General features: G+C 37.9%; 2 protein-coding genes across 2 annotated transcripts; one reads left to right on the top strand and one right to left on the bottom strand.

The window, feature by feature from the left end:
- Positions 1-305: 305 nt before the first annotated feature.
- On the top strand, positions 306-8,373 carry LOC5576360 (mitochondrial pyruvate carrier 1). Its single transcript, XM_001656048.2, has 3 exons — positions 306-687; positions 1,308-1,571; positions 7,324-8,373. The coding sequence occupies exons 2-3, from the start codon at positions 1,400-1,402 to the stop codon at positions 7,533-7,535; spliced, it is 384 nt and encodes a 127-aa protein (XP_001656098.1). The 5' UTR covers positions 306-687; positions 1,308-1,399; the 3' UTR covers positions 7,536-8,373.
- A 609-nt stretch (positions 8,374-8,982) lies between these two features.
- Positions 8,983-27,261, bottom strand: LOC5576359. The gene is made up of 3 exons (XM_001656047.2): positions 26,764-27,261; positions 25,269-26,390; positions 8,983-9,671 (listed from the first exon to the last, which is right to left on the bottom strand). The coding sequence occupies exons 1-3, from the start codon at positions 27,055-27,057 to the stop codon at positions 9,186-9,188; spliced, it is 1,902 nt and encodes a 633-aa protein (XP_001656097.1). The 5' UTR covers positions 27,058-27,261; the 3' UTR covers positions 8,983-9,185.
- Positions 27,262-27,943: the final 682 nt, after the last annotated feature.

Genomic DNA, 27,943 nt, shown 5'->3' on the forward strand with positions numbered 1-27,943 from the left:
GATGGCTGCGTACTTTATTTAGACACAATATTACGAGGGGCGCGCCAATTCATAGATCCAATATTATACTATAATAAAAATATAACGGAAATTGATTACTATTAATTTGCTATTTAGGTAAAATGCAATAACAGCGTTTAATTTAAGTGGAAGCATTTAAAAAGAAAATATTGGCTACAGCATTTGACTAATGGGCGTATTCAATCACGAATCATATTGCAAAAAATAATTAACAGTTCAGGCAAATTAAAGTCATCGACTCACCCCCTGATCAAGCTTCGATGCGACTGACTGACAGTTCTCGCTGTCATATCAGCTGGTGGGGTGGGAAGTTCGCGAATCGCGTCGCGGATTTCGACGGGTGACGGCGAGCCGAATCGCGATATCTCGTCAATGTTTTATTTACACCATACGCGAGAAAACACAAACACTCACCTATCAGCCTAAGTTACGTATTAATTTGCCACTTCAAGGCCACAAACAGCCGACGCAAAAAGTTCCTCTCTGCTTCGTTCGATTGGTTAGTGCCGTTCAAGTTCTAGTTGTGCAAAGTCAGCGAGGGTGCGATAAGCACCTGAATTTCGACCGGAATCCTTCCCGAAGCCCCATTTCCCAGGCGGAAACCCTCCAGCGGAACTGTTTGTCCAGCTTTCTCACACATACCCGGACCATCCCATCTACCATCCGGTAAGTGCCTTTATGAGAGTGCGTCCATGACGTGACGTAGGGAGGAACTTCCAAGTTCAATTAGAAGCGAAGCAGAACCACAAAATAGACAACTCAATTGGCAAAAATTATGTAACGCCTCCCCAATCAGTGAGGTATTAATCGAATAGCCAAACTTTCGCTCGTACGATCGCGTCCCATTGATAAGGCTAGGGACAGGACCGTGCGGCAGATGTTGATGCTGCTGGTTAGCGGATCGGTGTGAACCAGAGCGGTTAATCGTAAGTAGCTGCAGGGCTGTTACAACAGTTGCGATTCTCGCGAATTTGGTGTGCCAGACGCGCAAATTGCGGATTTCCCAAATTATGGTTCGGACCCTACCCAAGTAACCATGCTGTACAAGCTGAAATTTATGCATTTTGAAAAACCGTATTTTGATAAAAATTTTACATGTTGAAATGCTGTTACATGAACGGTGAATGGCGTCCTTATGGTAAATTTTCGCGGATACAAATTTGAAGTTTTTGTAACAGCCCTGTAGCTGTAGCTGCCGCCAGTGCCTAATCTTATCAATTCGCGAGTAAACTGATTTGATTTATTTATTGCTTATACCGATGTGTTCTGTTTGATTCACTTTCTAGCACGCCCGTCGCCGGACGTAGGTACCTATCAGTAATATTGCCCCCGCGGAACGTGGTTCGGTAATCAATCAGCACGCAAATCGCTCGGAGAGATGGCCGCCGCCATGGGAAGGAAGCTGATCGACAGCTTGAAGAGCAAGGAGTTCCGCGAGTATCTGATGAGCACCCACTTCTGGGGCCCGGTCGCCAACTGGGGCATTCCGATTGCGGCTCTCGCTGACATCAAGAAGGATCCGAAGATCATCTCCGGGACGATGACCACCGGTAATGTATTGGGTGTGGGATGTGGAAGTAGAGGTGTTCAACTATAAGTGTCTAACTTGAGTTGATTTAACGGTTTTTGAATTGGCGCTAAGTCAGTTAAAGTTATAGGCGTAAGCATGGTTTGCGTCATAAGCATGCACAAGCAAATTTACTCTACCATTTTCTTTTCTTTTTTTTGTGAAATCTTTATTAGGATCATTCCAAATCTCACATTAATTTCTTATATCTAGGTATTTTGTTAGCAATATATTACATTTCAGAATGTTTACAGGTGAGTTGATTTCACCTGCTTTTAAGAGAAATAGAAAACGCTTTCCACAATTTTAACCCAACTTAACCTAGATATATAACGCATTTATCGTGACAATAGAAGGTTGCAACGATTTATGTCTAAAATAACGAATAATTATATTCGCACTTTGTTCCAATGTTTCAACATTGGATATTCTATGTAACTCATTCAGGGAGGAAGCTTCAGAATCATTTTTAAAATTTTATTTTGAAACCTCTGCAGAGCTTTCTTTCAAGTCCTTATTGGAATAGCATACAACAGGGATGGCCAGAAAAATTGTTTGAATTTCAAAAGCTTGTTCTTAAGTCAAAGTTTTGATTTTCTATTCATAAGGGGATAGAGACATTTCACATATTTGTTACATCTGCCTTGAATGTCCTCTATGTGGTTTTTGAAAGTTAAATTCTTATCTAGCATGAGCCCTAGATACTTAACTTCATCTGGCCATTTTATTGGAACCCCTCTCAACGTGACAACGTGTCTACTTGAAGGTTTCAAATAAAGAGCTTTTGGTTTGTGGGAATATTATAAGTTCAGTTTTGGAAGCATTAGGAGAAATCCTCCATTTTTGCAAGTATCAAGAAAAAATATCCAAACTTTTTTGCAATCTACTACAGATGACACGCAGGCTGTGTCCTTTGGCGTAGAAGCCTATGTCATCCGCAAAACAAAAATTTTTGACATCCCTGAGGTAACTCAGGAAAGTCAGATGTGAAAACTATTGTATAATATTGGTCCCAAAATGCTGCCTTGAGGAACACCAGCTCTTACAGGATGTCTTTCTGACCTAGAGTTCTGATAATTAACCTGAAGTGTACAATTTGACAGATACCTTTGAATTATTCTAACAATGTATGTTGAAAAATTAAAGTATTTTAATTTTACGATCAAACATTCATGCTAAACACTATCGAATGCTTTTTCTATGTCTAGAAGAGCAAGACCAGTCAGGGTGTCTACTACCTGGAAAAACCTGGAAAACCTGGAATTTTAAGGGAATTTTATTCAACCTGGAAAAAACCTGGAAATCTCAGGGAATTTCGGCCACAATCAGGGAAATTATTCCGAAACAGTAATACATGGTGGAATATGTCCTTTTTGTAAAACAAAATCTTTAGAATGATTTTTTTTTGGCTGCGCCGCTATTAGAACGCTACTTGAGATATTCAGTACTTTAATTTTCAATGATTTCAAATTATTCAGAATAAAACTTGTTTAAACAAGAAGACAGGACTTAAGATTTTTCAAGTACAGCTCCTGGTTCCACCTGGTTGCAAGGATGGAAAAAATCAGCTCTAACGACTAACAACACGGTATTTGAACGGACCAAGAGAGCCATCGCTCTTGCAGCAACATGATTTCAACACCTCACCACGCGCGCTAATCATAGATCAAGCATCCGATTGTCGTAGGACAAAGGGTTTGTCGGATATTGTAACAAGTTGCGATTAATGCGAATCAATTTAAAATTCACGGATAAACTTTCTCACATACCATGCACGATTGACTTTAGGATCAAAAATGGTATGCTAGAAGTCATATCGTAGAGTGAAAGCGTGAAAATCTTCCAAAATTTATGAATTCGGTTTGCGAACAATTGATCGTTAGCACACATGCCGAGCGATTCATTTTTCGCGGAGCGAAGTTTGTTAGATGGCTTGACGACTAAGGTTTTATCGTTGTTGCTATGATCGCATGATAAAGAACAACCACGATGCATCATTTGTTTTATCATGATCACTAGATTTCCATCCTTGCCTGGTTGTCTTTCTTGAGCATAAATTTCGTAGGGAAAGAGTAAATATTACAATAGGTATGAGAAATAGTACATTTTCAGGTAAGCAGGTCCCTTTCAAGAGTCTTGGTGGTGCATGTTCCTAAGAAATCTATTTTTGGTTTAAGTCTCTATCGACATTTTAATCAAAATGGTCTCTAAAGCCACTATTTTGCCCTAATCTGCTTGCAGTGAATCCTGGTGCAACATTTTTGAGGCTCCAGAAAAACTTTCAGTGATTATGTTCCTATTTTTCCAGAAATTCCTCCTGGAAAACTTTTAGGAACTCTACCATGGATGCGAAGTTCTTCAGAATTCAATCCAGAAGATCCCAGAGCACTCAGTAATTTTCGTTTACCCTGCAAAAAATCTCAAGATTGTCTCCAGATGTTTTTTCTACTGATTTTTTCACCGATTCTAGAAAAGTTCCTACAGAAGTTTCTCCACAAAGGTTTATTCCAGAGTTTTCGAAAATAAACCCAACATTTTTCAAGAAAACCTACAATAGTTCCTACGTCTTTTTTCATTTATTTCATTTAATTTTTATATGGGTTCTTTTAAAATGCATCCACAATAACGCTCCGAAATTGATTAAAAATTCCTTAAGGCATTTGGGCTTATTCAACGAGTGGAGTGAGGTAAGAAATGTCGGTCTCGTAAAGCGAGGTGACAATTCTCTATTCGAGTGAAGTGTAAATCAAATGAAGAGCCACTTCACTCGAGTCGAGAATTGTCACCTCGCTATATGAAACCGACAATTCTCACCTCACGCCACTCGTAGAATAAACTAGCGTTGGGCATAAAATCGATGTTACTGAATCGATTCACAATTGAACTGCTGAATCGATTCACCGATTTTATCGAATCATTTGAATCGATTCGAATCGAATTCGAATTTAAATTTATGAAGTTTAAAATAAGACCATTGCATATGTATTTGATTTTAACATCCTTAAATTGAATCAGTTGTGAAATTCAGTGGAATAGATTTACTACCTCGAAGCTAGCTCGAAATTTGATTTGAAGTACAACAAAACAAATCGAATAAAAAATCGAATAAAGAAAATCGATTCACCCGATTCCAGATGCCCCAAACATCGATTCAAAAAATCGATTATTCGGAATGAAAACATCGATTCAAAATTGCCCAATGCTAGAATAAACCCAATTATTCGATAAAATCAATTATAAACCCCAAGAATTTCTCGAGAAAATCAACCTGAGTTCTTCTACAAATTTCTCCAGCATTTCATCAAAATATAATTGCTGCAGTTCAAACACCTCAGATTTTTTCTTTCAAATACAATTTCCAAATCTTTTTGTATTCCTCAAAACTTCGTTCAAGATTCCACCACAGCAATAATTTCAGTTATTGCTACGATCATTTATAGATAAATTTATTCACGCATTTTGTTAGAATTGCTACAAAAAAACTCGTAGAGCATTATTCAGAGCGATTTATCAAGCAAATGTTAGGAAGAATTTCATCAAGAATCCAGGAGTTCTTTCGGAGATCCTCGTGGGAATTCATCAAGGCATACTTAGAACTCACCCAATTTTCATCATAGAATACTATCGAAATTTATCGCTAATTTTTCAAAATTTTCTGCAAAACAATCTAAGAAATATTCCTTGACATTTCCCTGGAGACATGCCTGGATGAATAAATGGAAAAATTATTTGAAGGCTTGTTTAAAAAAATAGTGTAAGTCGTAGGGGAATCAATAAAATAATTAATGGTTAAATTTCTGGAGATATTGGAACTTGCTTGAAAAGTTGAGAAATTTCTGATGGAATCTTCGAAGCAATTTCTTCGCCATGATAATTAACTACCCAGACAATCAAAATGTACGTTTAACGAAATCACCTGAAGGCTTTGCATGTGCAAAATTTCACTTATAAGATGTCGCGAAAAGGCCTTCTACGTACAAAATTGAAAGCGATATGCGTGCACAATGTGATGAAAAATAAATTTAACTTATGATAACAAATGTTGGTTTGACAGCTGCTACGGATTGATTAGACTTACTTTGTACGAGTGTACGGAACGAAACAAAATGTACTCAGAAAAAAAAAGCATTTTATACGAGGAAACTCATCAATCTGACGAGTTTATGCACCGTGTTTTACGGGTTTGATGTAATTTGATGAATTAACGAGTTATTACGTTAACTTTCATACGACTTCTGGTTGTCTGGGCAATCAATATATGATATTTTGAGCTAAAACCATGGTTCGTAATGAAAAAAATACAGTAGTTTTAATGAAAAAGCGTTATTTTTCTTAGAAAAAATCCAGATTGAATTCTTAAAGGTTTCTAAACAATTCTTGGAAGAATTGCCTACATAAAAATTTCGTAAAAAATCAGGAAACAAACTCCTCAACAGGTCTTTGGAGCAATACTTGAAATAAATTCACAAATCGAGCAGTAATACTTATTGTAATGTCCCGAGGATTTCCAAAACAAGTCTTAGAAATATTTTTTTAGATAAATGTCGGATCAAATGACGAACCAAACTCTTATGTCGTGGTTCCTGTTAGGTTTATTTTTGTATTCATAATTTATAGATGATCTCTTTTCTCTAAAGTTCTTGAATCCTGAAAATTAAATAAAAATCGTTAAATTTATTTATTTTTTGTACGTCGTTTACATATTTCAGAATTTTTTTTTTTATAGAAGTGAAAAATACTTTGAAATTTATGATTAGTTATTTTTTTGGTGTCAGTTTTTCGAAGCCAAACTAGCTATATTCAAAAATAATTATTTAGTTACCTAAATGTAGCCATTCGTCAATCTTTTATGTAATTGGAGTTATTCTTAAACCTGGAATTATTTTTTTCCAATCCTGGAAAAACCTGGAAATATCAGGGAAAAATTTCTGTAAATCAGAACTGGAACGGATAAAATTTGTTACACGTAAAAGTTGATGAGTGGTCGAATGTCCATGGCGGAATCCGAAAAAGAGTTTGATCGAAAAAAACTAAAAAAAATAGTGCTTGTTCTGAGGTAAAACAAGTCGACAGAGGTGATAAAAATCGACTTGCTTCCATATGAGATCAGCTCGTCTCGACTCACAGTACAAAAAAAGCATCAGCATGAAACGACAATATGCTAATCTCAACGATAAGCGGACCAAAAGTTTAACTTTGTTTCCATATCATTTAGATTTCACCAAATGTCCTTTCGACGAAATGTCGGTTCGACCAAATGTCATATGCTTTCTGATGCAATTAAACGTTCCCGACCTAATATCCATTCGACGAAATGTTCATTCGACCAAACGTTTTTTCGATTATACGTCATTGACCAAATGTTATAGATTCGTCGGTGACGAACACGACGATTGTCAGCTCTGCTTGGTTTTGCTGGTAATGTTACGTCTTTTTGTTTGAGTTGTTAGGCTTCGCTCTGAGCTAAGATGATTGATCATTCATTATTCAACGCTTCAGCCTACGTGAAAATCGGAAATGTTAATGTCCGTTAAAAATCATTCTGCCGACTACTTCACTTTGAGTAGTATTTACCCGTCTTGCACCAATAAACTATATAAATATTTTATCACGACCGATCTCCTTCAACAAGATAAAGAATATATTTGATCAATTGAATACGTTTACCTTTGCTTCCTCAATCTCCACCGTTCAAATGTAATCTAAGTGACAAAATCTTCCCCTTCCCGTTTCAGCCCTGTGCCTATACTCGTTAGTGTTCATGCGCTTCGCCTGGAAGGTGACGCCGCGAAATATGCTTCTGTTCGGGTGCCACATCACCAACTTCACTGCCCAGAGCATCCAGGGTGCCCGGTGTTTGGAGTACAACTATCTGGGAGGGAACAAACGCGCGCAGCAACAGCAGCAGCAACCGAGTGATTCTCCTGCTGAGCAGCAGAAACATTAGGCAAATTTTAGTAGAAAAAAAAACACACAATTTGTGGGAAACGGTGGTGAAATCTCTCGAATGGATAATCAATCGAATCGAACTAGAACAATTAGAACAAACTCCTAGATGTTCGGGGAAAAGTGTTATGGAACATTCGATAGTTAACAAGCTATTTTGTCAAGCCTTAAAGGTACTTTCTTGAGAGTAGGGAATATGATTCTGGTAGTTTTCTAGCTTTAACTATTGTTTCGGAACTTTTTGCGTTGTTGTTTTGTGGAGCTTGTATTAAGACCCAGTGTGTCAGTACTACTTAGGTACTACTAGTTTACGTAAAGAAAAAGCAGTCAAACTAGGGGGTTCAGGGAAAAGGGGGTTGAAGCGCCCACAAATTTTAGAAACGTACACTTTACAAACAGGATACAAACTTTTACAAATGCACTTTTGCACTAACCGTAGTCTTTCCACAGTTGCACTAATGAAATTTAACGGTAGGACGTTAAAACGTAGAACAGGAGATTTTTAGACGCATAAAACTCAGGACTCATTTCCTCCAATGTACAGTAAAATCCAACATATATCGAACGCTCAACCCACTTTTTTATGTATGATACCAAAATGGAGATAACTATGATTGTAATAAAAAGACATCCACAGTTTCAGTTGCCAACGAATTGATCTTCTCGTCCTAGATGGTCCAATCCTATCCAATCAAAATCTACATCACGAGACCAACAGACAACGAGATAAGTTTAATCGGAAGTATGGGCACACTGTTTTGCGGGAACTATTTTTCTGTACAGATGTGAAGCAGGTATTTTCACAATAAATGTCATATTGAATGCAGTTTTGAAGCTTACTACGAATATCTATTATTGAGGAGATGACATGACCCTATGGTATTTTGTTTCTGTTAGTAGTATTTAATACAACACATTCATTTCTTATACTTATCTAGATGTTCTGTGCAGGCAACACTATCATCCTAATTTGGTAAAACAAAATAGAGATACGTTGTTCCTCACTTTCTTAGCCTACTGATTACTTCCGCGGCTAGAAACTATTCAGCAAGATCAAGCTGAGGGTCGTGGGTTGGAATCCCACCGGTTGAGGATCTATCCGTAAAGGAAATCTTATCTACTTCCCAGGGCATAGAGTACCTTAGTACCTTCCGCACGATATACACATGCACAACTGGTCAATTTGCAAAGAAAACTCTCAAATCCGAACACTTGATTTCGAAACACCCAGCGTAGCACGTATCAGTCTAATTAGTTTCGCCGTAAAACCATGTTCAGATATTATCTGCCACAGCTCATTTCTTTCCACCGAATCGTACGCCACTATGAAGTCAATAAACAACCCGCTTTACGTGTGTCCGCCTTTTGTTAGGATCCCATCATTCCCTCTCATATACGTTGCTAGGTAGAGTTAATACAGGACGTGATATACAATAACAACATCGGTCTCTCAATTGTAAAACATACCATCAATAATATTTACAACTATAACCAGCTCCACCTGGTTCACTAACGGTCACTATCCGAACGAATACAGCAAATTTGGCTTAAATGTCCATGACTTACTACACTAATGACTGGATCAAACGGAAATCAGACTCTCATACGTAGATATATCTGTACTTACCTCTAACAGTCTGTCGAAAACTTCCTACGGAATGATCAACTGTTCTTCGTCGCTGGCGAATGCATCCTGATCATCCTCCAAGTCCTCATCGTCATCATCCCCTTCTTCTCCGTACTCGTCATCAACTTCATTCTTCACCCCAAATTCCATGTCCCCCTCGGCTCCCTCAGTTTCTTCCTGATCCTGTTCGCCCTCCATCCCGGGCAGTTCCTGCAGACACGAGCCCATATCCAGCGCATCATCGTCCTCCTCCATGGCGGGATGCTCATGTTCGCCACCACGATCTTCGAACGAACCAAAACGCCCCTCGATCACAATGAACACCTTGCACTTGGTGCACTTCCAAGCCATGCGGCCATCGCTCATAAAGCGATCCGACGAGTAGCGATAGCCTTTGTACAGGACGAACCGCTGGCCGCGCTTTCCCGGGATCAATTTGTAGTAAACCTGCTCACTAGTCCGGGCATCCGTCATGTACCCTTCGATTATCGTTTCCTTGGCGTAGTCATCCTGTTGAGAATCAAACAAGAAGCATTTTAGACAATGCGTATCGAACTCTCGTGCTGTACGAATATTACTACCAAAAAATATTTCAAAGTGATTCAAAAACTTGGTTCTTAGTGTCACTTTCATTACTAATTGATCCCTTTTCGATCCTTGTTTGGACCTTAGCCTTAGATTTATCGTTGGACTTGCTGTGAAAGTAAAATTTTGTGACGGTGGTAATCTTTCTTGGAACTATTTAAGGGCCCATTCACAAATTTCATAACGCTAGAGGGGGTGGGTGGGTGTCGTGAGGCTGTTACGGCTCATACAAAATTTGCAAAATATTCATACAAATGCGTTACGAGGGGGTGGGTGGGTATCGAAAATGACCATTTGCAGCGTTATGAAATTTGTGAACAAACCCTAAGGGACTTTTTTTTAATGGTTAATCCACAGACAAACAGACGTAACACTTAGAACAAATCTCGCTCAAAATCTTGATTTTGAAGTCAGCCCTGGATTTTCATTACACAGTTGCTTTCATAGTGCTCCGCTATAAATAGCTAATATAACGAAAATACTGACTAAACGGTGGAGGATTGCGTGGAAGTGGAAAGTTAAGACAAGACAGCTGGGGTCTCCATCGCTATGTAAAGAATTTCACAACTGAATTTGCTAAAATAAGGTATTTTATGTATCGTTCGTAAGCTGATATATCATCTATTCATCCACATTGAACTCCGACGCATGTTGTGATGTACTCGCATGCTTACTCCGACAATCATCAACACACTTGAGGCTTTGTCGTTTGGTTGATATTGTTTTTCATATCGTCATTCCACTGTTCACAACAAAATTTCTTCCATCCATCGCGTAATATATGGTCTGAATGATGTCTGAAAGTGAAAACGACGTTTTCTACTATGTTTGTGAAAAAGCAGAGAAGGATTCGCAGCGATTGATCGAATGTTCATTAGACTGATGCAAATTTTGAAGTTTTTGCTCCCCTATGCTTAAACGATGTCAATTATGATGAAAATGATCCTCCCAAAATTTGAAGTGATTCGGAAGAAATTTGGTTGTGCACACGCTATTTGAAGTTTATATGGAAATTACTATGGAAAAGGCAAACCTTTTGTGTTCAGTCCCCCAACTGCTCGTCAAAATAGTTTATGGAAAAGTGAACACACTCATCTCATGTGAAAACTTCCCAGCTACAACTTTGCCAAAGACCACATTTCGATGGGACGTAAGGATAATTTGTTACTATTGAAAACAAAGTCTTAATCATGCTGAGATGATCATTCAATTACTTTCAGAGCAACACTGTTTTTTTGCTGTAGAACATAGTAGCCTGGATTACTTTGATCTATTCTTCCCGCCAGGAGCACCACTGTTGCCTGCCGAACAGTTGGAGAAGCATGCTACATGAAAACCAACTTTATGATGATGAATAACAATTTATCCTGAGGTCCAATCAAAAAGTGGTCTTCGGCAAAGTTGTAGCTGGGAGGATTTCACATTAGAAGAATTTGTTCACTTTCCCATAAAATATTATGACGAAGAGATAGAGGGCTTAACACAAAAGATTGGCGTTTTCCATAGTAATCTCCATATAAACTTCAAATGGCGTGTGCACAGTCAAATTTCTTCCGAATCACCTCAAACTTTGGGAGGATGCTATTTACCATAATTAAAATCGTTTAAGCATAGGGGAGCAAACATTTCAAAATTTGCATCACTCTAATGTTCATACTGTGGCAAATGTGCTCATTTTCGATGCAAGAAACTGTACGGAAGTGCAGTTGCAAGCGCAAAAAGCAAACCGTTTTTCTGCTCAGTGGAGTGCTGCGAGATGTGTCTACGAGGAAGCAAACAGACGGCAACAAACGACGATATCATCCGTGAGCTGCAACTGCTTGGGAAGGCTATGAATGAGGTGAAACAGGACTCGGATAAGTTTCGTGCTGTGCTAGAGAAATCACAGCAACACTGCCCATAATCGCATAACAGTCCCATGGCGACTTTTGACCGATTTGCGTTTTTTGTATAAATCAACTCAACATCGCCAGAAGATCGATAAAAACTGCTAAAAAAGTAGCCTTTGTTCCTAACTTGAACAAAAACAAACCCCATTTGTGTTGTCCCATCTTGAAAACAATCACATCATAACATCATTCGCATAACAGTCACATCAAAGTCCGTATAGTAATCGGGCTCAGAATGGGTACCACTTCTAGTACTACATTCGGACTCTCGATACTACTAGTTATTCACTGATGTGTAGCGAAGTAAAGGGAAATCAATTATACAGTGAAATCTCCATGAGTCGATGTTCTATGTCTTAATATCGACTCATGGAACCATACTTAAACAAAATTTCATGGTAACTATTATGATTCGCTCAAACAGCTTTCCAAAGCATTTCTGTTCCATGAATCGATGTTTCCATGAGTCTATGATTCCTTCAGATATCGACTCATGGAGATTTGAATGTATTTAATACACACTTGCTTACGACATTAGAAATGTCATGTATTCACGTTGTTTCGAAAATATTTTTAAATTAGTGGATATCACACATAATTATGTATTTTCAATTACGATGCATTACAAATTTTCGCTTATCAGGGTGGCCATCAAATTTCAATTTTGAAATTCCCGCTTTTTTCCCGGTTTTCCCGGTATGTTTCACCTAAATTTCCCGGTTTTTAACCCTTTCTTTCCCACGACTTTAATTTAATATTTCTATATCAAAAATCCTTTTTATAAGAGAACTTTTTTAAATCGGGTCAAAACATGTTGGTTGTAATTTGATTGTTTATCAATAGTTTCACTATTGGAACAACAAATTGACTAATCTATTCAAGTCTAGTCTATATAAAATCTTATTCTGAAAACTATTGCATAGAATTCATCTCAATCGATTTGTCTCGCGTTCGTTGAAAATCAATGAAGCTCTGAAGCTACCATGGAAAAGAGATGGTTATTGTGCTAATAAAAAACCTACTCTTGGCACGGCAGGGGTTTATTTTGAATGCTTCTAAAACCATTTTGTTGGTTGGCCTCTTAAGGTGATTTAAAAACGAAGCCAAGCTTCGTATTTTAAAGTTCAAGTTTTAAGATCTAGAGAACCTGATAACCGTACGCGTTTAAAGTTTGATGGATTGGTTACATTCTGGTGATGACCAAACGATCAAAATTTCAGCTCAGAGCGCTGTTTGGTTCTCTAGACTCGTGTTCTTGAATATTCGAGCTTTGGCTTTAATTTATAATCGTCTTAAGTGCCTTACTGCTGAGTTTCAATGTTAGCCCCAGGTGCCTAAGCAAAATCATCACGATGCCCAAGTAGTTCATTACCATAATTGACAGTATTTCATTATTAATCCTTGGAATTTTTTTCATAAAAATGAAGAGTTTCTGTAGAGAGCAAATAAGTTTAACGAAGGTATGATACAAGGATGTAAGGATGTAGAAGCACTTACTAAGGGCTCATTCACAATTTTGATAACACCGAAAATTATCATTTTTGACATCCACTCAACTTCTTGTGATGCTTTTTGTATGGATATTCTATACATTTTATATGAGCTGTAAAAGCTTGAGCATTATGAAATCGTAAATGGGCCTTTATCAAAACTTAACTCTGACAATGCGAGAACAAAAATATTTTGAAACATTTATTAAAAAAAAGTGGAACGTTCTTAAGAAATATGTCGAAGCATAGTATAAATTAGATCATTACTGTTTGAAAGATATTTGTTCAAAATTACGGATGCCTCATAACAATGACATTAAATAGAACTGCTATCTACAACTTATTTTGGAGGTTGGTTTGTAAATTGCAGCTTGAAGATGTTCGTTCAAAACTATTTTCCCGGTGATCTTCTCAAATTCCCGGTTTTTCCCGTCTTTTTCCCGGTGGATTCAAATTCCCGTCTATTTCCCGCTTTTCCCGTTTTTCCCGGTTCGGTGGCCACCCTGTAAATATGTCTTCTTTTATGTCCGTAGGTAACCATTTTGGTGGTAAGGGGGAATAAAAACAAATGAGCAACAAAAAATTTAATTAAATTAAGTTAATTCTACATTTTTTATTTAAATTTTGTAATGATTCTTTGCTGGTGCTCAGGAATATCGAACAAAAACTTATTTTTGCGTTTTTCGATAACTGGTAAAATTGACTTAAGGAGTACTTGCTTGTAAGTGTGCAAAATAAAAACTTTTCAATGCGAATGCAAGATTTCCATATAAAAACAATCAGCAACCACATCGTCTTCTCCATCTGCTTATTGGGAAAATACAGAAAGACTTTGGCTCGGCACATCCCACGAGCCACTGTATTTTAGATCTGCGGTCAAGGCTTACAGAAGTTGCCTGAAAAATTTGGTTCGTCATTCTGGATCTCCCATATAACAGATTAGCTAGGTTGTTCTGGAACATCTCGAATCATTTTCATCGGATTCCATTTCCGCATTATCCAAAAAATGATCATCTGGGTCTCTCATGACTGGGACTCATGACTGTAAGCGCATTCCACATCATAGCGTGTGTTTTGAGAAATCATTCATTACACGATGTTTTTTTTATCTGGTGATTCATCCATGGACATACATGGACATTACGGCTAGTATGTAATTCGCTATTCCGTATCTCGATATCGAGTGGAAAGTTAAGACAAGACAGCTGGGGTCTCCATCGCTATGTAAAGAATTTCACAACTGAATTTGCTAAAATAAGGTATTTTATGTATCGTTCGTAAGCTGATATATCATCTATTCATCCACATTGAACTCCGACGCATGTTGTGATGTACTCGCATGCTTACTCCGACAATCATCAACACACTTGAGGCTTTGTCGTTTGGTTGATATTGTTTTTCATATCGTCATTCCACTGTTCACAACAAAATTTCTTCCATCCATCGCGTAATATATGGTCTGAATGATGTCTGAAAGTGAAAACGACGTTTTCTACTATGTTTGTGAAAAAGCAGAGAAGGATTCGCAGCGATTGATCGAATGTTCATTAGACTGATGCAAATTTTGAAGTTTTTGCTCCCCTATGCTTAAACGATGTCAATTATGATGAAAATGATCCTCCCAAAATTTGAAGTGATTCGGAAGAAATTTGGTTGTGCACACGCTATTTGAAGTTTATATGGAAATTACTATGGAAAAGGCAAACCTTTTGTGTTCAGTCCCCCAACTGCTCGTCAAAATAGTTTATGGAAAAGTGAACACACTCATCTCATGTGAAAACTTCCCAGCTACAACTTTGCCAAAGACCACATTTCGATGGGACGTAAGGATAATTTGTTACTATTGAAAACAAAGTCTTAATCATGCTGAGATGATCATTCAATTACTTTCAGAGCAACACTGTTTTTTTGCTGTAGAACATAGTAGCCTGGATTACTTTGATCTATTCTTCCCGCCAGGAGCACCACTGTTGCCTGCCGAACAGTTGGAGAAGCATGCTACATGAAAACCAACTTTATGATGATGAATAACAATTTATCCTGAGGTCCAATCAAAAAGTGGTCTTCGGCAAAGTTGTAGCTGGGAGGATTTCACATTAGAAGAATTTGTTCACTTTCCCATAAAATATTATGACGAAGAGATAGAGGGCTTAACACAAAAGATTGGCGTTTTCCATAGTAATCTCCATATAAACTTCAAATGGCGTGTGCACAGTCAAATTTCTTCCGAATCACCTCAAACTTTGGGAGGATGCTATTTACCATAATTAAAATCGTTTAAGCATAGGGGAGCAAACATTTCAAAATTTGCATCACTCTAATGTTCATACTGTGGCAAATGTGCTCATTTTCGATGCAAGAAACTGTACGGAAGTGCAGTTGCAAGCGCAAAAAGCAAACCGTTTTTCTGCTCAGTGGAGTGCTGCGAGATGTGTCTACGAGGAAGCAAACAGACGGCAACAAACGACGATATCATCCGTGAGCTGCAACTGCTTGGGAAGGCTATGAATGAGGTGAAACAGGACTCGGATAAGTTTCGTGCTGTGCTAGAGAAATCACAGCAACACTGCCCATAATCGCATAACAGTCCCATGGCGACTTTTGACCGATTTGCGTTTTTTGTATAAATCAACTCAACATCGCCAGAAGATCGATAAAAACTGCTAAAAAAGTAGCCTTTGTTCCTAACTTGAACAAAAACAAACCCCATTTGTGTTGTCCCATCTTGAAAACAATCACATCATAACATCATTCGCATAACAGTCACATCAAAGTCCGTATAGTAATCGGGCTCAGAATGGGTACCACTTCTAGTACTACATTCGGACTCTCGATACTACTAGTTATTCACTGATGTGTAGCGAAGTAAAGGGAAATCAATTATACAGTGAAATCTCCATGAGTCGATGTTCTATGTCTTAATATCGACTCATGGAACCATACTTAAACAAAATTTCATGGTAACTATTATGATTCGCTCAAACAGCTTTCCAAAGCATTTCTGTTCCATGAATCGATGTTTCCATGAGTCTATGATTCCTTCAGATATCGACTCATGGAGATTTGAATGTATTTAATACACACTTGCTTACGACATTAGAAATGTCATGTATTCACGTTGTTTCGAAAATATTTTTAAATTAGTGGATATCACACATAATTATGTATTTTCAATTACGATGCATTACAAATTTTCGCTTATCAGGGTGGCCATCAAATTTCAATTTTGAAATTCCCGCTTTTTTCCCGGTTTTCCCGGTATGTTTCACCTAAATTTCCCGGTTTTTAACCCTTTCTTTCCCACGACTTTAATTTAATATTTCTATATCAAAAATCCTTTTTATAAGAGAACTTTTTTAAATCGGGTCAAAACATGTTGGTTGTAATTTGATTGTTTATCAATAGTTTCACTATTGGAACAACAAATTGACTAATCTATTCAAGTCTAGTCTATATAAAATCTTATTCTGAAAACTATTGCATAGAATTCATCTCAATCGATTTGTCTCGCGTTCGTTGAAAATCAATGAAGCTCTGAAGCTACCATGGAAAAGAGATGGTTATTGTGCTAATAAAAAACCTACTCTTGGCACGGCAGGGGTTTATTTTGAATGCTTCTAAAACCATTTTGTTGGTTGGCCTCTTAAGGTGATTTAAAAACGAAGCCAAGCTTCGTATTTTAAAGTTCAAGTTTTAAGATCTAGAGAACCTGATAACCGTACGCGTTTAAAGTTTGATGGATTGGTTACATTCTGGTGATGACCAAACGATCAAAATTTCAGCTCAGAGCGCTGTTTGGTTCTCTAGACTCGTGTTCTTGAATATTCGAGCTTTGGCTTTAATTTATAATCGTCTTAAGTGCCTTACTGCTGAGTTTCAATGTTAGCCCCAGGTGCCTAAGCAAAATCATCACGATGCCCAAGTAGTTCATTACCATAATTGACAGTATTTCATTATTAATCCTTGGAATTTTTTTCATAAAAATGAAGAGTTTCTGTAGAGAGCAAATAAGTTTAACGAAGGTATGATACAAGGATGTAAGGATGTAGAAGCACTTACTAAGGGCTCATTCACAATTTTGATAACACCGAAAATTATCATTTTTGACATCCACTCAACTTCTTGTGATGCTTTTTGTATGGATATTCTATACATTTTATATGAGCTGTAAAAGCTTGAGCATTATGAAATCGTAAATGGGCCTTTATCAAAACTTAACTCTGACAATGCGAGAACAAAAATATTTTGAAACATTTATTAAAAAAAAGTGGAACGTTCTTAAGAAATATGTCGAAGCATAGTATAAATTAGATCATTACTGTTTGAAAGATATTTGTTCAAAATTACGGATGCCTCATAACAATGACATTAAATAGAACTGCTATCTACAACTTATTTTGGAGGTTGGTTTGTAAATTGCAGCTTGAAGATGTTCGTTCAAAACTATTTTCCCGGTGATCTTCTCAAATTCCCGGTTTTTCCCGTCTTTTTCCCGGTGGATTCAAATTCCCGTCTATTTCCCGCTTTTCCCGTTTTTCCCGGTTCGGTGGCCACCCTGTAAATATGTCTTCTTTTATGTCCGTAGGTAACCATTTTGGTGGTAAGGGGGAATAAAAACAAATGAGCAACAAAAAATTTAATTAAATTAAGTTAATTCTACATTTTTTATTTAAATTTTGTAATGATTCTTTGCTGGTGCTCAGGAATATCGAACAAAAACTTATTTTTGCGTTTTTCGATAACTGGTAAAATTGACTTAAGGAGTACTTGCTTGTAAGTGTGCAAAATAAAAACTTTTCAATGCGAATGCAAGATTTCCATATAAAAACAATCAGCAACCACATCGTCTTCTCCATCTGCTTATTGGGAAAATACAGAAAGACTTTGGCTCGGCACATCCCACGAGCCACTGTATTTTAGATCTGCGGTCAAGGCTTACAGAAGTTGCCTGAAAAATTTGGTTCGTCATTCTGGATCTCCCATATAACAGATTAGCTAGGTTGTTCTGGAACATCTCGAATCATTTTCATCGGATTCCATTTCCGCATTATCCAAAAAATGATCATCTGGGTCTCTCATGACTGGGACTCATGACTGTAAGCGCATTCCACATCATAGCGTGTGTTTTGAGAAATCATTCATTACACGATGTTTTTTTTATCTGGTGATTCATCCATGGACATACATGGACATTACGGCTAGTATGTAATTCGCTATTCCGTATCTCGATATCGAGTTATAAAATGTGTATACACTATAGTAAATGTGGGTTTTCATGGATACCTCGATGGTCCCTTTAACCATACCCTGATTTGTGTTCTTTAACACGATATTTCCCTAATTCGATAGTCGCCTTAAGATCGAGTTACGGAGAGTTGACTGTACTATAATAACTAAATTTTTACGACCAAAGAACATAAATAGCAAATGAAACAACCAGTGCATTAATAACAATGAGTGTTTTAGTAGCTGTCGAACGAGTATATTATATTGTATATAATCGCATAACAGTTTCGCTACGATTTTTGTGCATTTTAGGCAAATCTTCAACTTGAATTCAAAATAAATTTATTAGGTTTGTTCGTGTACTCAACAAACAGTGCACACTGGTCCAGGAAACTAATTTAGGCGGACATGAGGTTTTCGTCAAGATTTATTGATTTTAGAGCCATAGTTTATTTAGAGAATATGTTCAGAATTTTCAGTACTACAAAATGTATGGAACAAAAATTTTTTTACGGTGATCGCAAGATTGACGTATACGCCAACTTTTTTATTTTAACGAATCGTAAGTTGGTATGTTCAGCAAAGTTGTAGCAAATGATCATAGAAACAACTTTGCCGAACAAACTTTTTCTCGGTTTTGCTTCAGAGCCGAGATAATTAAGTATTTTTAATAAAAAATCGTTTTTTGCTCTTAAGTGTTTTATATTTTAGTTTTATTGGCCTACTATGTTCTACAAAGTTTTTATACTTATCATTTGCTACAACTTTGCTGAACATACCAAAGTTGTATTTCTTATGGTTTTCATGTTATTTGAGTTTTTCATCTTAAAATTAGCTATTTTGTATGCCTTGTATCTCAACTATGAGCACCTCAAAAAAATATATCTTTCCACAAAATGATTTTGCAGTCTTTTAAGTACCTGTGAGCAAAATTTGGAGAAGATGATATTTTTCTATCTCGTTTAAAATCGATTTTACTAATAGACGATATGAGATAAATCCATATTTATTGAATATTCATACATGTTCAACTCACAAAAGTCATGGCTACCTTAGCATATCAAACAAAAGGTAACACGTGTATTTATATAGAAATATAGAGTACATCGTCTTTCAGTTATTTTCGATTAACTTGGAAGCTTCTGCAAGAAATTCATCGTATTTTCCTCTACCAGTATTTGATCTATTCCTAAGCACGATCACCGGGTTGGAAGTCAACATAAGCCGTATAAAATACATATACAAAATTTACAGTCCGATTGGATTCTGTGGCATGATTTTCCCAGAATCTTCTGATGGATTTATTCCGCATTTTTTATGCTTCTTCGACGGCATGCCGGACAACATCACTCTATGCGAAAGTAGTTTTTGCACCGTTGGAGAGAGTACATACCAATCGTAGAACTGGCGATACTAACAGTACGTTTCTGACAAAAACTGTTCAAATGCCTCCTCGTTAATCTTCCGATTAAAGTTGACTACTTTTACAATGATTGAGATCTGTGAAAAGAAGTTATTACAAGAGTGGAAACGCTAACAAAAGTGCGCAATTGAATCAAATCGAGTAGGTGTCTTCGGGAGACTTATTCTTCGTAAATCGAAGAATAAGTGTTCTGCAGACACCAACAGGATTCAATGCAATCCCTCACTTTTATTCACACTTTCGGACTGATGAGGCCGCACTTCGCAGTCCAGTAGTGAAAGAAATACACAATATCTACTTCCCGTTAAAAGCAGCATGCCGTGTTACGACCATTTGAGTTCCTACCAACTGGAAGAGGTTCGTACAGTCTCAGCCCTAACCTTTCTTTGAGGGCTTTTCGTGGCGATCCTTTAGAATGCTGTTACACTTACTGATACGTCTACAACTATTGCACGGAAGTGGTGTTATCCGGCATGCCGCGTTACCAAAGAAAAACATGAAACGTGGAATCCATCAGAAGATTCTGGGAAAATCATGCCACAGAATTCAATCGGACTGTAAATTTTGTATATGTATTTTATACGGCTTATGTTGACTTTCAACCCGTTGATCTTGCTTAGGAATAGATTAAATACTGGTAGAGGAAAAGACGATGAATTTCTTGCAGAAGCTTTCAAGTTAATCGAAAACAACTGAAAAACGATGTACTTTATATTTCTATATAAATACACGTGTTACCTTTGGTTTGATATGCTAAGGTAGCCATGACTTTTGTGAGTTGAACATGTAGGAATATTCAATAAATATGGATTTATCTCATATCGTCTATTAGTAAAATCGATTTTAAACGAGATAGAAAAATATCATCTTCTCCAAATTTTGCTCACAGGTACTTAAGAGACTGCAAAATCATTTGGTGGAAAGATATATTTTTTTGAGGTGCTCATAGTTGAGATACAAGGCATACAAAATAGCTAATTTTAAGATGAAAAACTCAAATAACATGAAAACCATAAGAAATACAACTTTGGTATGTTCAGCAAAGTTGTAGCAAATGATAAGTATAAAAACTTTGTAGAACATAGTAGGCCAATAAAACTAAAATATAAAACACTTAAGAGCAAAAAACTATTTTTTATTAAAAATACTTAATTATCTCGGCTCTGAAGCAAAACCGAGAAAAAGTTTGTTCGGCAAAGTTGTTTCTATGATCATTTGCTACAACTTTGCTGAACATACCAACTTACGATTCGTTAAAATAAAAAAGTTGGCGTATACGTCACTCTTGCGATCACCGTAAAAAAATTTTTTGTTCCGTACATTTTGTAGTACTGAAAATTCTGAACATATTCTCAGAATAAACTATGACTCTAAAATCTATGAATCTTGACGAAAACCTCATGTCCGCCTAAATTAGCTTCCTGGACCAGTGTGCAGTGATATGTAGCAATTTAACACATTTTAGGCCAAATAAAGACTCAAAATGGAGCGAAATTGTTTCCACATTTCAATCGTCTTTTTCTCAGTTTGTCGTTTTCCAACATGGGACTGTTGTGCAAAGAGGGGCAGAACAGATCTCCGAAATCGTCGCTACTAGCAAGCAAATAGAGAGGTCCCAAGATTTTCTGGCTGAGCAGTTTGACCATCTACAAGCGGATTTCAAATCGTTCAAGGAAGAAGTAGGGGAGGTGAAGGCCGAAAACTCAAAAATCCGGATAGAGCTGAAGGCGTGGCAAGGACGTGCGGCGAACTAGCTGGAACCGTGGATCGCCTTGAAGTTGATCTGAATAGAGCCAAAAGAGCAGCCAAAGTTAAAAAAGCTGTGCTGCTAGGCCTACCGTGTACGCACCAAACTTTGCGCAGTTAAGAAATTATCATCGTATTTTTGCTTCAAATAAGGCTAAAATTTGTAATTTTTTATTCAAACTTCTGCCAACGATAGGCTTTTAACCCTTCAGTAGAACGCGTGATTTAAAAAAAATAAAAATGATTCACAAAAAATTAAAAAAATGCAAAAGGTGATGCAACACCTTGTGCCTAACATTGCGCACAAAATCTGAATTGTTCCTAACTTTGCGCATGATGTGCCTAACTTTGCGCATGCCTTAAATTGCTCGTTTACTCTAAATAATTTTACTTTTTTACTGGTTTTGTATTAAATAAAAAGGTTACAACTAATATGAGTTTCATCAAGAGTTTTTTCCGTGAATTTCAATTTAATTTATTCAATCACCTTAAACATAGAGTGCCCAAGAATAGTAATTTACTCTGTTCTTATTTTTTTTATAATACATATATTCACAAGATTACAATCTGGTACCAATGATTGAAAATGAAAACACCGTTAAATTAGCATCAAAGGTGTGCGAGCTGCTGAAGTGTGGATTCAACTCTGCTACTGCGATCGTTTCTGCTAGGCGTATCATTGGTAAGCAACAAACAAATGGTGTTTCTCCAATCCTCGTTTCATTCAATTCAGAACAAGAAAAAGAAGAACTATTCCAGCGTAAACGTGCCCATGGAACTGTGCTGACATCCAACATATGCGCGGCTTACAACGGTTCTACACGGACGGTCACTATTCGAGATGAATTGACGGTTTATGGAAGAGAGCTACTACAGGAAGCTTGCAGGAAACACTGAAGATCAAGTACATCTGGCCAGGAAGAGACGGGAAGATACTATTGAAAAGGCAGGACGGATCGAAAATAGAGAAGATCACCAGCAAACTCCAACTGGCAAGTCTAAAGCCCACAAACCTCAAAAGAGTGCTCAACATGTCTGACACATCACCACCTTTGATCCCGCAGCCAAAACGTTAACATGTCTAATTAGTAATTTTCTTATTCTTTGTATTTGTTTAAACTGATCTTAATAAATGTGACTAATTATTATTTTGATTCTATTGCCCAACTAAATAAAAACTTCAACAGTAGTCTTGTAGTTAATTTTCAACTGAAAGTATTGCAACTTAATATAAGAGGAATGGATAATATAAACAAGTTTGACTGGCTTAAAGAAACACTAGAACTGTATTCGGGAGTAATTGATGTTATAGTAATTGGCGAAACGTGGGTGAAATCGGATCGACAGCAGTTGTACAACATCGGCGGATACCAGAGTATTTTCTCGTGTAGGCCTGATTCCCAGGGTGGAGGTTTAGCAGTGTTTGTTCGATCAGTAATTTCATTCGATGAGATAGCTAATGAACATACCAATGGATTTCAACACGTGCCTTGACATCGGAGAATCACCGTTCCATATACATGCAATATACCGACCTCCATCGTTTGACTTGTCATCATTCTTTTCGAACATGGATCAGATCTGTGCGGCAGCAGGACGTTGTGGCTCTTCCATCATCATAGGTGATATTAACATCCCAACCAATCGTGCTGGATGTCGCATTGTAAATGAATATATAAATCTCCTAGACTGCTATAATGTCTCTATTACAAACACCTACCCTACAAGACCGTCTAGTGGCAATGTACTTGTTCACACAATATGTTCTGAATCACTGCAAAACTTAGTAACTAATGAGACAATTTACACTGATATGAGTGACATTGCTTAGTGCTACCATGACCCCACAGTTATGGATCAACTAGTGTGGAGTCCAACCTATAAAATTCAATAAAACGACATGGAAAACGTAAAATTGTAATTTAAAAAGCACGAATTGAATCGTTTCAAATTGGAACTTCGGTTAGTAAACTGTTTTGAGTGTAATATTTACATAGGATTGCATAAAAAATAAAAATTGTATCGGTTTCTGAAAACCATATTATGGATCAATGTTCATATTATGGATCAAATTGTGACATATTACGGATCACTGCGCAAAATCAAGAGATTTTCAACTCAATGCATCTATATTGCATGATTTGGCGAAAGTTAACAATGTGTCACTTATTACTGCAAAAAAAAGCAGTGTTAGAACTGGAAACAAGGGGAAAATGCCATTTTTTTTGTGATACTGCATTGTAGTAATTGAGACATGTACTGGTTTCGCTCCACACCAAGTTTTCCACCCATTTTTGTCTGCTAAAAAATGAAATTTACAAACCTTGATGTTTTATTAGTTTTATCCTTAGTGCTATTGTCTGAAAATGTCGAATCCAATGTTTAAAATGGCAGCAATCTACATTCTTTGGAAGTGATCCATAACCGTGGTAAACAATCATTTCCTGGTCCATATTATGGATCACTAATTAGAAGTGCTAATATTCGGTATTTAGAATCAACAATCAAGAAAAATGTTTTCCAAAGATGAATTCATACTAAATCGAAGCGAACGAGCATATTTTATGCTATAACATTTGAATTTTAACACCTGTGGGAGCTTATGAATGCTGACGGCACTTCTTACACAAAACGACCATATAACGATAGCTGTGTAGTACCAACTAAACATTTGTCAAATACACCATTATTTAGCGGTTGAATGTTGTGCTTAACATTTCAAATGGTAGAAGACAAATAGTATAACATGGGAAAAATATGTTTTACGTCAACGTTTATGTTTTGAGCGAGTTATCTGATGTTGAACGCCAAAGTGATCCGACACTGTGGGTGATCCGTAACTGTGTGGGCATGGTATCTACGTTCTCACTACAAAAACCCGTTAAAAAACTGCATCTAGAGAAAACCATTGTTTTCAATCACAAACTGAATATGGCATTTCAAAATGCAATGACTAATATTCCGAATGGAAGTGCTGAGGTCAGACTACAGTTCGTCCTGAACACCTACAACACGTTGAAGATACAGTTTTCAAAAACTGTTAGTGTAGAAGCCAAAATCAAGGGATTTTGTCCGTGGATGTCTTTCGATGTTTGGAAACTGATCAAAATCAAGGAAAACATTCTGAGGAATTGGAGGCGTAATCCAGCTAACGTTTGCTGCAAGGAGTTATTGGACCATATCTCCAAGAAAGTGCAACAGGCAAAAGATCATGCTAAGAAGAGCTACTATAGAAACTTATTCACGACCGCTAATCAAAGAAACACCTGGAAGAACATCAATAAAATCCTAGGCCGAGACAGAAGGGCAACAGAGAACGTGAAGCTAACTGTCAATGGACATCTAACAACTGATAGTCCCACCGTAGCGAATGCCTTCAATGACTTCTTCTGTTAGATCGGAATTTTTGTGTTTGGCCGACAGGCCAACAGAGGGCGGTAGTGTGTAAACGTCAAACATGAACAAATGCGAGTGTGACGTATGTTTGGCTGGGCCAATCTACTGTGGATGAATCGTTCATGGAAATAATATAAAATGACTGAAAAATTAACTAACAAAATCGGGGAACAACTGAAGAAATATTTGAACGTATTAAAAAACTGGTATAAACCTTCGTGGGTTTCCTAGGAATCATCGAAAGATCGAATAGAGCGTAACAACTGAAGAAATCGGCGGAAAAGTTAGTGGACAAATCGTTGGAGAAAATCCTGGAAATTTTGTTTAAAAACATTGATCTCATTATACTCACATCCGGTCCGTGGTTATGCGCCCACTCGCTCTCCTTGATGACCCTCCCGGCGGCGTTGGTAATCAAATTGGCCGGACAGTTGAACAGACTCTTCTTGAAGCAGGCCCACCTCGAGTACTGCCGATCGATGCGCGGGAAGCCGAATTCATACCCCTTGTGAACCATGACGTTCTTTTTGTGACCTTTAAGTACTTTCGCCGTACCCGTGGATGTTTCCTTGCCGTTGCGGATCTCTTCTTCCGGGAATTGAGGTTCGTCATCCAGGACAGCTGGCAGCGGTTTGCTCATGTCGTACTGCGCCGGGTGGTTGTGCGGATGACCGTTCGAAGAGCACGCACTGAAGTCCATCCGGAACGAGAGAATCGCTTTGCAATTTTCCTTGCCGTTGTGTTTCATGCATCGCCAGTAGGTGGTTTGCTTCTGGGTGGACCTGGCATAGCGATACTTGTACCCATTGCAGATCATCTGCGTTTGGTGGATGCGACTTCGATGGCTCGTGATCATCTTGTAGGTGACTTTCTGACCAGTGTGCACGTCTATAATGGTTCCATCTGCGACGTTGGGGACCTGTTTCTTTTTGTCTGGCTGATGATTATGGCGATGTGATCCGGTATTGATGGTTCCGTTCGGAGAAACCAGAATGGCAGCGCGACATTTGAGCTTCGACTTGTACATACACCTCCAGTGGACTTTTCCGTTGGCACGGGAAGTGGCACAAGTGTAACGGTATCCCCCGTAATAGTAGTCCTGGACGTTTTCCCGGCGCGCCCGTTGTTTGGGCAGCGGCTTCATCCTCCATGGTTCCAATGCAAGACCGGTTCCTGAGCTGACGCTGGGCGATTCGTAGAAGTTTGCCGAGCTATCCGTCTGTGTGTTGTAGTCCTCTTCGTCCGGGATGTCGAATTCGTCGGAATCTATGGGTTCAAAGTCTTGCTCCTCTTCGTCTTCGTCCGGAGGTTGTGTTTTTTGTTCGCCACCGTAGTAGTTGACTTTTGCGGGTTTGAGGCGCCCGCGGATTATGGCATCGTTCGCCAAACATTGTTCTTTGTAGACGAAGAATTTCGACACTTCTTGGACGCAGACTCGGCAAACAAACGTATCGTAGTCTTCTTCGAACGTGAGCTAAAAGAGAATATATGTGAAATAAAATTGGGCAATTGATAAACTAACTAGAACTTGGAACATAACATCAAATTTTCCAAGTAGATGAGAAAAACGAATTTAGTATTCTACTATTAAATGTGAAGATGAATCGAAGCCAAACCTAAAATTTTCAAGAGCACAAATCTGAAGAGCCAAACATCCGTAAACTTAATTGATGGTCACCTTCAGATTGTGACCAATCGATTAAGTTTGCAGCTCAAACGGCTCTTAAAAATATGAGGTTTGACTTAAAATTAAATTTACGTTCCTTCGAAACAGACAATCTAAAGTTTTAATTTTTTCCTAATGACAAAATCAATAAAGCCCCATCCCATCCTTGCTATCTACTTACAGCAATGGTGAGGCAATTAAGAATCCTCTTCAGTAGCGCCTCATCCGGAGTTCCACTCGGGGGAAACAGCGGCTTCAGCTGTTGCTCCTTAGACAAACACAACCGACAGAATCGATGATCACTGCTGGAGACACCGACGATCGAAGCCATCGATATTTCTTCCTCAAAATCCGGCGCCCCTGCGGATTTCGTCTCCAATCCATTCCGCTTCGGTTCAACCACCTGCGGGTACCATCCGCTGCTGCTAGTACTGTTGTTACTGTTTTCGCCGCTTCCGGCACTGCTAGACGCCATTTCCAGCACGGTTTATCACTGCCGAGTGTCCAGAAAATCTCTTCGACTGGGGACGACCCTTCCAATTGAAACTTTATGGTCTCTTTGTAAATATGGACGATTTTGTTCGCACAGGAAAAAAAAACAACGAATAATAAAAGCACAAACACGACGACTCGACTGCCAGCCAAAACTTCAAAACAGAAGCGACATAAAAATCAAGATTAACACGGGAAAAGTACGAGTTCACTCAGGTAAATAATGATGTGTCTCTACTGTTGGGAATTTTAATAGCCCACTCTTACGAAAAACATCTTCTTTAGACTAGATTATACAATGAGAACATTTTCAATGACTTCATTACGGCTGTTTTCCTCCAAATTCAACAGTGAACTGGAAAATTTGTTGCAATTTATAATCACTGTTTATCAAACTAAATTCGCCCTTATAGAAATTTAATCTGTAAACGTCGCTCATAGAGCATAAGAAGTGACAGATGCGCCAGCATAAAACAATTTATGCTGCGCTTTCTTCGGCTTCGCTTCGGATTTGCATTCGAGAAGGCCGGAGTGTACCCGAATCGGAGGACATCCATATATGACGTTGCATTTTAGATATCCTCATTTAGTTTTTACTTTTTATTTATTTTCTTTCATTAGGGCAAACGCTTCCTTAGTGGAGGTAGCTCCAATAGTGGAGGTAGTGTGTTTTGGCATGTTTCGCAGTAATAATAGTTATTTATGCAACAAGTTGCAAAATGATGATTTTTTCAGCACGAGTCGTACATTTATCCAACGAGGCTCGCCGAGTTGGATAAATACGACGAGTGCTGAAAAAATCAAGTTTTGCAACGAGTTGCATACAACATTTTTTGCAATAACGAAAAATGCCGGTAAAGATGGATTTT

The sequence above is a fragment of the Aedes aegypti genome, chromosome 1 (assembly GCF_002204515.2).
Source record: "Aedes aegypti strain LVP_AGWG chromosome 1, AaegL5.0 Primary Assembly, whole genome shotgun sequence".
Lineage (NCBI taxonomy): Eukaryota > Metazoa > Arthropoda > Insecta > Diptera > Culicidae > Aedes > Aedes aegypti.

Excerpts from the sequence above, each read along its gene's own strand:
- LOC5576360 (XM_001656048.2), top strand. The coding sequence starts at position 1,400 with ATGGCCGCCGCCATGGGAAGGAAGCTGATCGACAGCTTGAAGAGCAAG. Across the intron at positions 1,572-7,323 it reads CTCCGGGACGATGACCACCG|CCCTGTGCCTATACTCGTTA; the intron begins GTAATGTATTGG and ends TTCCCGTTTCAG.
- LOC5576359 (XM_001656047.2), bottom strand. The coding sequence starts at position 27,057 with ATGGCGTCTAGCAGTGCCGGAAGCGGCGAAAACAGTAACAACAGTACT. Across the intron at positions 26,391-26,763 it reads TTAATTGCCTCACCATTGCT|CTCACGTTCGAAGAAGACTA; the intron begins GTAAGTAGATAG and ends ATTCTCTTTTAG. Across the intron at positions 9,672-25,268 it reads CGCATAACCACGGACCGGAT|GATGACTACGCCAAGGAAAC; the intron begins GTGAGTATAATG and ends GATTCTCAACAG.